This window comes from Mandrillus leucophaeus, unplaced genomic scaffold, assembly GCF_000951045.1.
Source record: "Mandrillus leucophaeus isolate KB7577 unplaced genomic scaffold, Mleu.le_1.0 Scaffold277, whole genome shotgun sequence".
In the NCBI taxonomy this organism is placed as follows: Eukaryota; Metazoa; Chordata; class Mammalia; order Primates; family Cercopithecidae; genus Mandrillus; species Mandrillus leucophaeus.
The window spans coordinates 3,741,393-3,753,398 of NW_012102887.1; the positions used below are offsets into that span (position 1 = coordinate 3,741,393).

The 12,006-nt window shown below is 35.8% G+C and overlaps 1 protein-coding gene across 1 annotated transcript in view; it reads right to left on the minus strand.

Annotated features, from left to right (window-relative positions):
- Window positions 1-9,051, minus strand: part of NYAP2 (neuronal tyrosine-phosphorylated phosphoinositide-3-kinase adaptor 2) — a 258,653-nt gene extending 249,602 nt beyond the window's left edge. The window contains exons 1-2 of the mRNA XM_011984979.1: window positions 8,476-9,051; window positions 444-681 (exon numbers count right to left, since the gene is read on the minus strand). Coding sequence (XP_011840369.1) covers window positions 444-664 — 221 coding nt within the window. The 5' untranslated portion in view covers window positions 665-681; window positions 8,476-9,051. The remainder of the gene's footprint in view (window positions 1-443; window positions 682-8,475) is intronic.
- Window positions 9,052-12,006: the final 2,955 nt, after the last annotated feature.

The following is a 12,006-nucleotide window of genomic DNA, read 5'->3' on the forward strand; positions in this document are numbered from 1 at the left end:
CACATAAGTATAATTATTGATGTGTCTTGGCCATAATCTAGAAAGAAGATGAGCTCTATTTAAAGGTAAGAACTATAATCAAAGGCCATTAAAGGTAGGGATTTTCATCAAACTTGGGCTATTGAAGGGTTTGTGTTTTCCCTTGCGCCTTTGCCAAGAGGTTATTCAGCCTAAGCTTTTGTTCAGAGGAAACTGAATTTTTCCCCATCCCCTCTGTAGCTGCATATGCACACACATAAGGAAATAACTGTTGTTAACTAAGGATGATATTGGCAGGGTGGGTGGTGTTTTTGTTATAGTTGAGGGTTCACTTTCATATACTCTCGCCAGGTCTAACTGACTCTGAAAGACCTTTTCTGACCAAGCGACAACATCACAGCCTTAACAGCCCTCATGGACTTTCTTGCGTGCACAAAACTCGAAATAATTTTATTTATATTTACCGTTTTATTGCTTCTTCTTGTCTTCGGCGTTTTTCATTCTTCTCTTTCAAATAGGCCAGGTTAGTTTCATTTCTCAAGCGATCGTTCTCTCGCGCAATATCTGATGCATTCTGAATAACCAAGCCATCATAGGCCTTCATCCCCATATCCTCAATGTACTGGAGAAATGTGTCCAAAGGGTCTTCCTCGGGATTAGAACTCATCATCTTGGAGGATATCATGTAAAGAGGAACACTGCCTGCAGGGTGAGAACACATTTTACTTTTATCCAGGGTGGGGAAAAAAGCAAGGTGCTGTTTATTATCCCTAACAACTAAAATCTCCAATGATTACGACCAAATCCGATTAGAAAAAATGTCTCACTAGAATAATTGCAACCAGAATATTTGAAGTAAATATTAAATAAGTGCTACCTGAGTAGCAAACCCTCTCTTAAAGTAGCAACACTAGCAGGACAAAGGCCAAAGGTCTTGAACTATAAGATGATGTGAAGGTGTAAATACTGTATGCAAAGTTAAACATTTGGTTTGCATAATTACAATAATAATTTTGTTTCTTAAAATATGTTTCTACACAAAGAAGATATGTAAGATCCAAGCTTCATGTATTTCTGATTGCCATAAAGACTTTTCTGTTCAATTTCAAGTAAAATGATGTAATTATTTGGAAAGAACTTCTGTACATATATGTGCTTCCCTTAATTTTTGAAATTAAAATGTATGAATATGAACTATTTATGCAAAATACAGTAGTAGTAAAAGAAAAACACATTTCTAATATAACAGGTCTATAAAAGAATCCTTTTTAACTCTTCATTCCTCTCCATAATGGTCCTCCATAATGCCTTCATACTACAACTAACATATCATAGATCACTAGGACCACATTAATCCTGACCAGTCTGGTAATTCAAGCATTGACAACTGTTGTCTCACTGTTACATGAAGTTTTAAAAACTTGAGCCTCAGAAAGGATTACTGAGAAACCAAAATTAAATCAAAACAAAACAAAAAAGCATAGGAATTTCAATTAGTATATATTACTCTCAACTGTAAAATGATGCTAGTATTAACTCCTACCTCCTGCTGATGTGAAGGTTAGGAGAGGTGAAGACTGTAAATAATTTTGAATAGAGTTAAACAATAGTAAGTATGTAATACTATTAGCTAATATTATCATTAAAAAGTATGAACTGGCAGCAATAGTAATGTCAAATGTATATATGTGGCTAGATGGGTAGATGGACAGATGGATGGAAGGAAGGCTTACTGTACTAATTGCATATTAATTGTGGTATAAGAAACTGGTATAATTGAATCAGATTAAATAACTAAAAGCAAAGTCAATTAACAAGGGGGAAAAAAATTCTCCATTCAAAAGTTATCAATTCCCTTGCATGTTTTACTTTCTTTAAAAGACTTAGAAAGATATTTTTAAAATATCAGCCCAACTATTTGATGTAAAACTCCCAGACTTTCGCTTTTTCAATTACAAATAATTTTCATTCTGATTTTTTTACAGGTATAATCATGTTCCAGAATCTGGATAATAACTATGGAAATTTTACTTTTCATCAGACTTTATTAGCATTTCAGCTGCCAGTCAATCCATATTTGATTTGGAACCCATGCTGAATTTAAGGATTTTTCTCTCCTATGTAAGAAAGTATTGAAACTGGAGTCTAGATAAGGTTGTTTGTTAACTCTTCATTTTTATGTTAAGTTTTTGTATGTTTTGTTTTATGTTAAGCTGTAATGGGTTAGCAAATGAAATGGCCTTTTAATTCCAACTATCTGGTGTAATTGAATTGTATTTTAATATCAGTCTGTCAGATTAGATGCTTATGTGATGGACATTAAGAATAGCAAATTAATGCTACAAATGATTGCAATTTGGGGAAAAATACAAGAAAATGGTTCTCAGAGAGCTAAAGCATTGCCATTGTCAGGAATTCACTTCTACCAAGGACTTAAGCACTAGTCCTTACTAGTGCCTGGATAAAAAAATGATCAGCATAACTTCACGACAATTAATTCTACCCAAGTTAAGCAAGCCAAGTCACTATTACAAGAATTCTAGAGATAATGCCTCCGGCTGGATGATGATCACTCCTTCCTGCCCTCTAGCAAAATTGTATATTTCCCAATTGAATAAGGCGTTATTACCCAAAGTTTTTTTTTTTTTTCCTTAAGTTTTCCTCCAACCAAAATGACACCAGAGATTCCTACACAGTTTATATATTCCAAATATCAATAGGGCTACTTGTTTACCTCTGAAAACTAATTATCTTCCTAAGTAGTCTTTCAAATTGGCTGGAATTTAAATTATTTTTGTTCTGAGAAAATATTAAATAATATTATGAAGTATTTACACTATAGAAAGATGCATTTAAAAGAAAATGGAGATCAATTTTTTTTAGATGAAAATGAACCATCACATCTAGTAAAACTTCAAAGTAATGAAAATTGGATAAATGTTTGTACACATGCTCCTGCCACCTAATTCTAGAAAAGTATTAAATTCCATGACCATTCATTTATTCGAGTATTTGTTGAGCACGTGTTATGAACAGTCCTCATGAAGGCAGAATTGTGTCCCCCTAGATGTCTTCATGGCAGTGTTAGAGCAAAATAAATAAATAATTGCACTACTTGTGACTAGTGTTGATTTAGGTGGACTTCACTAGTTGGTCATACACGTTTTATTTTCACTATTTTTAAGGGTGAGCAAGAAACATTGTTCGACGATTGTGTTTAGTCTCTGAAAATGAACACAGGCCCGATCAATGTTTAAACATCACACCTCTTTGTTTACTTGTCCACATGTAAAAAGTATAATAGTTTGTAATATTGAGGAGGCTGAGGCTGTCCTGAAGAGCATGGATAAGGAGGCTGGCAGAATGGCCTATAAACCCCAGTGAAGGCACCTCTAGCTCTAAGACTTCGTACAACTTAATTAACGTTTTTCAGCTACAATTTCCACATTAAAAAAAATAGTGGTTGGAATAGACTCATGTTGTGAGTATTGAGTTAGAAATGCAAATTCCATAAATTTAACCATTATTAATAGTCATAACATTACTGCTAGTTTCACAATTCTTAAACATGGCTAGAATTATATTTAATAATAATATAACCCCTTGATAAATGTAATTTTACTTTGAAACAAAGGTAAGTACAATGTTTATTGTAGTGCAACTTCCTTCAACATGCATTTGTAAATGGAAGCCAGGTTAGGAGTTCGTACATTCTTCCCCCAATCAAATATATATGGACAGCTCCAATAACCATTGTACCCCATTGTCCACATCCAGAAAATAAAGAAAATAAAGAAACTGGGACATATGGACTATGAAGCTCATCCCATCTCTCAAACCCTAGATCTCCACCCTTCCAAGCCAGAAGTGTTTCTCAGGCAACTGAACTATGAGTAAATAGATTCATGGCCTCAATAGAGAAAAGACAACCTTATGTTCATTGTCTACTTCATTACAACTGCTACCAATTCAAAGCAGTGAGAACCCACAGACAGGTACAACCATAAATCTCTTTGTTTTTTGGAAATTTGTATATACACCTAAGGTAGATATTGAATAGGGTATGTTGTAAACCACCAAAAAGTTGGCTGCATTTTGACTGTTGGATATTAAGTCAAGTTTATTTGTGGTCCTTAAATGACAATAAGGTATGCAAGAATTTTATAAAGGCTTGCCTCGGACATCTAATCCTATGTTGGCATCCTAGAAGACCGTATTTGTTAAGAGGCAAATGGCCCCTCTCCTCCAGGTAGCATCTTTAGCTCTGTCTCAGTAAGTAAGGGAGTCTGACTTACTGAACGACCATTAACTGGTGCATGGGGTATTTGTGACAACAGAGTGGGTGAGACTAAGGTGGAACTCTGGCTTTTCTATAGGCATCCCTTTTAATTGAGTTCATCCCCTTTAATTGAGTTCATTGAGTCTGTTGCCATTTTTGCTCAAAACAAATTAGATATTTTAGCCCCTTCCCTGCTCCCTGAGCATTGGTTGAAAATGAGCATCTTTGGTCTTCATTTAGAAGACAGAGGTATTCTCTTTGCAATGCACAATATTGATACAAGTAGTGCAACACTGTGTGTACATTCCTTGAAATTTGTGGCCAACATTTAAAATTTGTGTCAGGACCCTCCTGGGAAAGCACCTAAAATGACCGAGATCAGATTTCCTGTACAATCTACAGATACCTTCACATCCTCCCTTTCTCTGCCTTTCCTCCACTGTGGTATTCTGCATTCATAAAAGACTCTTTTTGTTTAAGTTTTTAGATTACTGTATCTAGAATCATAGCCATTCTAATGTAAGTTACAGATGTTGGCTTTCACACAGCTGTATGGTTAACTGTTCAGCTTTATTTTATTCTTTCACTTTGTTATTTACATCATGTTGACCACACCCTTCACAAAGATCACTTTGTATAATACTGTGACACTTCTCAAAATTTGAAATTTCATTCCACCCAGCTAAATTGCACCAAATTAAACTGATGGAATTCTTACCATAAATTAAATGCTAAGCATGTAACTGTTTATTGAGTTAACCATTTTCTTATTTTCTTTTGTGCAAGGCCATCATTATACTTTACCAATGCTGAACCTAGACCTGAAGGTAACATTCCATTTCTTTACAATTGTTTCCACTGAAATAAAACTACCCATTATATACACATGTGGAGCATAAGCTAAGTATGGTATGTCCAAATGGAATTCATAGAAACATTAAAACATTTAAAGAACACCCATTTTTTCTTTTTCTATAGTTTCCTGCTACTGCTTCCATCCAGAGAAGTCAAGAAGCTAAGACACTACGTGACCCTTAGTTCCGAAGCTTAAAAAAAGCAGCATTTTTGAGAAACATGTGTATGCAAAAGAATTGAACTAAGATTATAGATTTATGTGGACTATTCCCATTGTAAATTAAGGTATCAGTTGTGTGTGGTCTCAATCTACCAGAGGGTATTTAATGTGGCACCAACTAATATCAAGATTGAGTTCCCCATGGTATAGAGGGTTTTTGATTAATTACAAGATATTGTTGAATCAATGGTGTACAAAGAGTAAGATAAATATTAGGCATGCCATCTTCCTTCTCATGCATGGTTAAGCATTTCTCTTCCCTTTGCTTCAGAACAAATTTCTTCATGAGTATAATTTCATACATTGTTATATCAAGCACTCTAGCTCTATAAGGACTGGCTAGAATAGATATGTACACTGATTTGTCAGGCAGAACCTTCCAATGGGCAATTTATCTCCATTTACCAAAAGCAGAGCTTTATAGGTACTAGTATCATCTGAGTAAGTTAGTCCAGTAGCCTTCATAGGCACAGGTCCTTTTATCTTTTATTAAGGTATTTACCTGGAATCTGAAACTTTTATTTTCCAAGATATAAAGTTGTGACAACTCTGTTAACTTGGTTATTTGCCATATATACTAAGTGGTGGAGAGAGAAAAGGCTCTGTCTTGGGAGAGAGTGGATTCCTAATCCTAATACCTGAAGCTCTATGAGAAGCTTCCTTAATTTTAGGCCACAGTTAATCCTACAAGATAATCTTATAGCTATAATAAGATACTTTATTTTGTACGATTATTATAATGCTACTTGTGACCAGCCAGAAGAACACAATACATAGAACGGAATAAATATCCTGATTGAAACCTAAATATTTTACTTTTATTGTACTTCACATTTGTGTTTTTATTTTATTTGCAGAGGGGAAAGTTTTCTAGTCTCCACCTTTATATATTTCTGAGCTCTTTAAACCACACCTGTCTCAATGCTGTGAGGAAGTTATTAGAATTTGAGTTACTAAGATTTGAGTTTCCTTCCTACTCCAATCATTGCATCTTCTTTGAGGTAGACAATCCTATTTTTGTTTCCTCATATTATTGATCCAATAAAAGTTTCCCAAGGCAATTTCGACTAATTTTTGTTGTTTTTGTTCAGCAGGAGAAAAAGATCTTTTACAAGTTTTGCATGTACTCAAACCAATTTGAAAACACATTGTGTATGAAAATGTAAGTATTTAAATAATCAGGCTTCTGATACATATGTAAAATACATATGCAAATTAATATTTAAAATTTGCTGACTTCACATAGGACCAAATCATCAGGCTAGCCTGGTTATAACCCATAACACATGTAAACCATGTCAAATTTCTTCTGATAAAAATCTTATAATTTGTCAAGCATTACTCCTATAATTTCACTTTGATTATGCTTGAAATCCTACTCCCTACCCCACAAATGGTCACACTCATTTTCTCATTCTCAGTGTCATCAAAATGCAGCTGTTCTGCCCAAAATGGGAAATGTTGAAGTTACAACCAAGAAAGCTTGCTAAAGTGACTACAAAGACACTGATTGCTTTTTTCTCAGAAAGCAGATTACTTTGCAGTGAGTTTTTCTCCACGGTCTCTCTTCCCAAAATGAGTAAAATAGGCATAAATCGTGTTAATGCAGTAGCATCATGAATTGGTATCTCCCCCTCATCTTCCAGGTTGTCATGGTGCTGTATGCCCATGGTGTAAAGGGATTGTACATTTCCATTAATATTAGAGACTCATGCAAAATGCCAGTGGCTGAGATACTTTTTGGAGGCTTGGGCCAAATGGTTCCAGATGCTTACAAGGCATTATTTGCAAAGTAGATGTAGTCAGTCTAATAAATTGCTGACTGGAGCTACAGTGGGAACCATCTAATTGAATTGGGAGTCTATAATTTATTTATTTTTTTAAACAATAGCCAACCTTCTTGTGTCTAGGATTTTTACACTTCTCTTTCTAAACTTGACAGATGCTTCAAGTTCTCAGACTTCTCCACTGTCCCTTGTGCGGTTGCAATATTTTTCTCTGGTCTGTTTCCACTAATTCTCTAAACTATCTGTGTCCTTCACATAGTCCCTTTCTTTGCTGAGTTGGCTCATGTATGTTGCACTTTCCTTAGGAAAACAAAATAATTTCTGCATTTATGGACCACATTTTCTCATTACTTTGTATAATTGGTGCTTGCTTGACAATATATAAAATAAATAGGAACATTGTCTAAAATGTGAAGAATTAGGAAGAGACTTAATTTTAACTCTTTCTCTATATTTGTTATTCCACACTACTTGGTTATAAATGTTTGGATGTTAAAATGACTAAAACTACATCATGTAACCCTTTCATTTGAATTTCATTATTTTTTGGCTATATTTAGAAAAAAAATCAAATTCTATGGTACCAAAACAACTTTAGTATTTCCTAATGATAGTGAAAAATACTATTTTATGTAACAGTTTTTCCAGATATGAAATACCCACATGTCTTGTATTTAAAATATTGCTGAGTAGTTGGAAAAATTAGGATGGAGACACCCCAACAAAATAAGAACATGTCCCAAGTAAAACAAGTCCACCTAAAGTTTTACAGAAAATATTTATTGTGATGAGACTAATAAAATCTTTCTGACATTGAATAGTATTAAAAAATGTTTCTCAAAGTGTCTAATCAGTCAGGAAGAAGCAGTGTCAGCTTTGCTGTTTGTCTGGTAGTTTTGAATTTTGGGGGGTACTGTGTCTTTTTTTCCTGAGAATGTAAAATTGGGCTCTCACTGCTGACACAAATGTGCTAAGAGACTGTTGTAAAATATTTATGGTATAGAATAGCAGATAAATAGCTAGCATGCATAACTTGAATGTCAATTAATACCCTGGAAAACATTTTCAATGCTTTTAATAATTCAACATGGCTTATTTTACTAATGAAAATCTAGTTTAACCATTTCCATGGTAATGTAACTAAGTGGGTAAGGGAGTAAAAATAGCCTCAGGCTCACTAAAGCCCTGGATGCCTTCACTGTGGCTTTATTTCTGCTCCACCTAATAAGGCATGCAAACTTCAGCATTAAGTATCCCTAACTAAAATCCATTCCATTTTACCACTAGATTGCTTGATCTATTTAGTGCTGGATTCAATTAGCATGCTTAGAGAATCTGAAAAATGAGATACATACCAAAATTTAAGTCCCCAGGGAGAGCTAAGTGCAATAACCAGAAGGTGACTTGTGTCTGTCAGAGCCCTCTCTCACGGTTGATCTCAGGGCAGTTCTGTAGGAGTAATCCAGCACCATAAGAGATAGACTTGTAGTTCAGCTCAGTGTTTCTTCAATTAAAGTGCATTGTGTCAGGATGGGAAAAGTGTCGACTCCGAGATTCTTCATCACTAGATCAGAGCATTCTCGATGTTCTTCCTATCAGATAAAATGGCCTTTAAAGTTTGCTAGGAAGATGCAGTGGCAGAAGACAGGTGCTTGCTTCCTTAAATCGACATTCGGAGAAAAGAGGGCATAGCTAATGGGTGGGGATGAACACACAACCCCTCTCCTTCCAGGTCCAGCAGGGAAGAAATTGAATGATTTTACCCACTTTGCTACACAGATGATTACAAGACCCGAAGCAATTACCAAGCTGACTAAGGTACCTCATTTGATTATATTCTGCGAAGACAAAAATAAATGAAAACAAAAAATCAGAAACATCCTTTCTAAATGTCTCCTTTCAGCCAAAAAGATGCTCTTTCTCATTGCCACTTACATACAGAAGGTTTGGAGCAGCCCAGCTTGTGGCATAGTCCCTCCCCCGTGACAACCAGCTCTCTCTCTCTCATTCTCTCTCCCTCCACTCCCTCCCTCCCTCCCTGCCCCTGACTCCCTCCCTTCCTGCTTCTCTTTCTCCTCTCCAGCTGCCTTAGTCTGTTGAAGCTGCTGCTGATTAATCAGGGATTCTGAAACAAAGAACCTACCTTCTGAAATAAGCAGTAATCTTTCTTCTCTGTTTCTGCAATCCGTCTGCATTGAACGGCAAGGCTGCCAGCGTTCTAGCACCTTGGATAGTTCCTGCTCACTAGGCCCATTGGAAAAGGGAGAAGCAGCAACTGAAGAAATTGCAAGAAACCGGAAAGCGGCATCGTTCTAGTTTGGATTTCGGCTCCCTGGGGGCTCCCATCCTCATTAAAGGCCTCACATCTAGGCAACAGAACCTCTCTCTTTTATCTAACTGAGCTGAAGTCTGATTAGTAAATAATAAAAGGAAAAGAGGGTAAAGAAACACCCTTCATTTATATTCACTATAGCACTAATTCAGTCTTTATGGAGAGGAAAAATATAAATCCATTGAAAACAAATGTTCTTACTACAGAGAATGGTTAAGTTATAAGCATTTCATCCCTGGTGTGGCTAATGAAAATGAGCAACAACTTAAATGGAACATCTAGATCTCAGTTTGATACCTTTATTTGATATCAATTTTGCCTCCACCCTCCCTGCACAGCCGAGCCATGCACACAATTACTGCTGACGTACTTCAGGCTGCTGCTTGGGGAGAGAGGGGAGGAGCCTTTTAACCTCATCAAAACAGCTTCATGCCACCTGCTCCCATGGCATGAGAACAAAACTAGCCCACTTAGAAAGAACATGCACAGTACACACGTGTGTGGAACAAAGGTCTCACTCGGACTGCATATTTTTTTAACTAAAATAAGATGCAAAATAATTGTGACATGTATGTCATTAATTCCTATAGACTCGTTGTTAAAATTAAAGTCATTCTATTTCTGATATTTCCCAAGGACTCTCCTCATTCTGTTCTTAATACTCTACTGAATATATACATATATATCATGTTATATACCACAACTTATATATGGGAGTGCATTTGTGTGTATTTATATTTACTAAGTTCAAAGTTTTTATCATACTTGCTCCTCCTCAGTAAAAACTAAAATGTACATGTTATAATCTATTAACTTTGCACTATGATAAAAGGAACAATATACAATACATTTCCGATTGATATGGGCTAAAAAAAAGCAATTCTGATGGGAGGGGATGTGCTTATTATTTGATAGTGACCAGTTGATTTTTTCCCCTCACGTTCTTTTTCAGTAACTCACTGTAAATGACCTTCAATTGCAGGTTGATTTTCCCAAGAGTTATTTTTAACATCTATATTCATAACCAATGTCTTAGAAAATAGTTTTCTAAATTTAGTTTTTAATGCATTGACAGACCACAAAAATAAACTTAAGTTCACCTGTCTAATTCTTAAATGTCACCTGGAACTATGCTATAATTTTCTTAAATTATATTTCTTTTACTTGTAAGTACCTGAGGAAAAATAAAATCAACACATTACATTACTATAAAGCTTTTCGAATTCACATGTTCTGAAGTTCATTCCTGAAGCTCATCACTTATTTCTTGGTCTTTGTGTATCTAGCTTTTGGTTGGAACAGGATATCTGTTTAATTTTAAGAAGGATTCTGCAAGATTAGATAGATGAAAAGAAAAGAAGGAGGAGAAATACAAATGGGAAAGAGAAGAGGCCACACCTCTCTCATACTCTCTTCCCCCATCCCAATGCTCTCCTTCTCCCTCTCTCTCTCTCTCTCTCTCTGTCTTACGAAGGTTCTAAATACCTAGCACATTGCTGAAAACTGCCTCAAGCACCACTTATAAACTAGTAACAGCCACCACACTGTGATCAAGAGGTTTACTAATGTGCCATAATTTTTGGTAGTGAAGTGTTCTCATAGATTTTGTCGTTCAGCACATGACCAAAAGTGGAAAAAATTCTTCAGAAAAAAAAAATTATTGACAGACATTTTAGAAAATGGAAATACTTTATCATGACCGATAATTTTGCCAGTCCAGCAGTCTATATTTTGAACTATAGAGAGTTTGGATAAGCTGTAGTGTAAAGTCCATTTCTATATATGAGAAAAATACTGCCAAGATAAGTACACTGACTTACTTCCAAGCTCACGTTTATTGCCTCATTAGGATTAAGACCCAAAGTCACTGGGCTGACTGCAGGTCACTTCATCTTTGGCCAGTACAGTGGTTCTCAGTCCCCTTGATTTCATGCACCAGAATAATCCAAACAAAGTGAGGAGAGGCTGACATACAGTTGCCAAGTGTAAAAAATGAAGAATTTGCCATTTCCTTACCACAAAAAATAAAAGGCTTCTTTATATTAGAAGAATAGAGAAAGCATACTTATAACAATAGATGGTCTTTTAAGTTTCATATTTTCAACTTTAGGAAAATATATATTTTCCTTCATTTCCTTCCTTCCCTTCTTCCTTCCTTCCTTCCTCCCTCTCCTCTTTCCTTCCTTCTTTTATTTCTTCTTTCCTTCCTTCCTTCCTTCCTTCCTCCCTTCCTCCTTTCCTTCCTCCCTTTCTTCCTCCCTCCCTCCCTTCCTCCATCCCTTCCTTTCTCCCTTCCTTCATTCCTTCTTTCCTTCCTTCCTCCCTTCCTCCCTCCCTTCCTTCCTTCCTTCCTTCCTTCCTTCCTTCCTTCCTTCCTTCCTTCCTGATATCCTGCCTCCCTGCCTTTCTTTTCTTTTTCTTTCTTTTTCTCTTTATATTACAGAATAGAGCTTGAGAATTATCACATTATACCAACCCCATTTTCTCAGTCCCACATTTTCCTCATTCTAGGTGTCAATGTCACTGATAGGGCAATATCTTCTCTGGAGACATA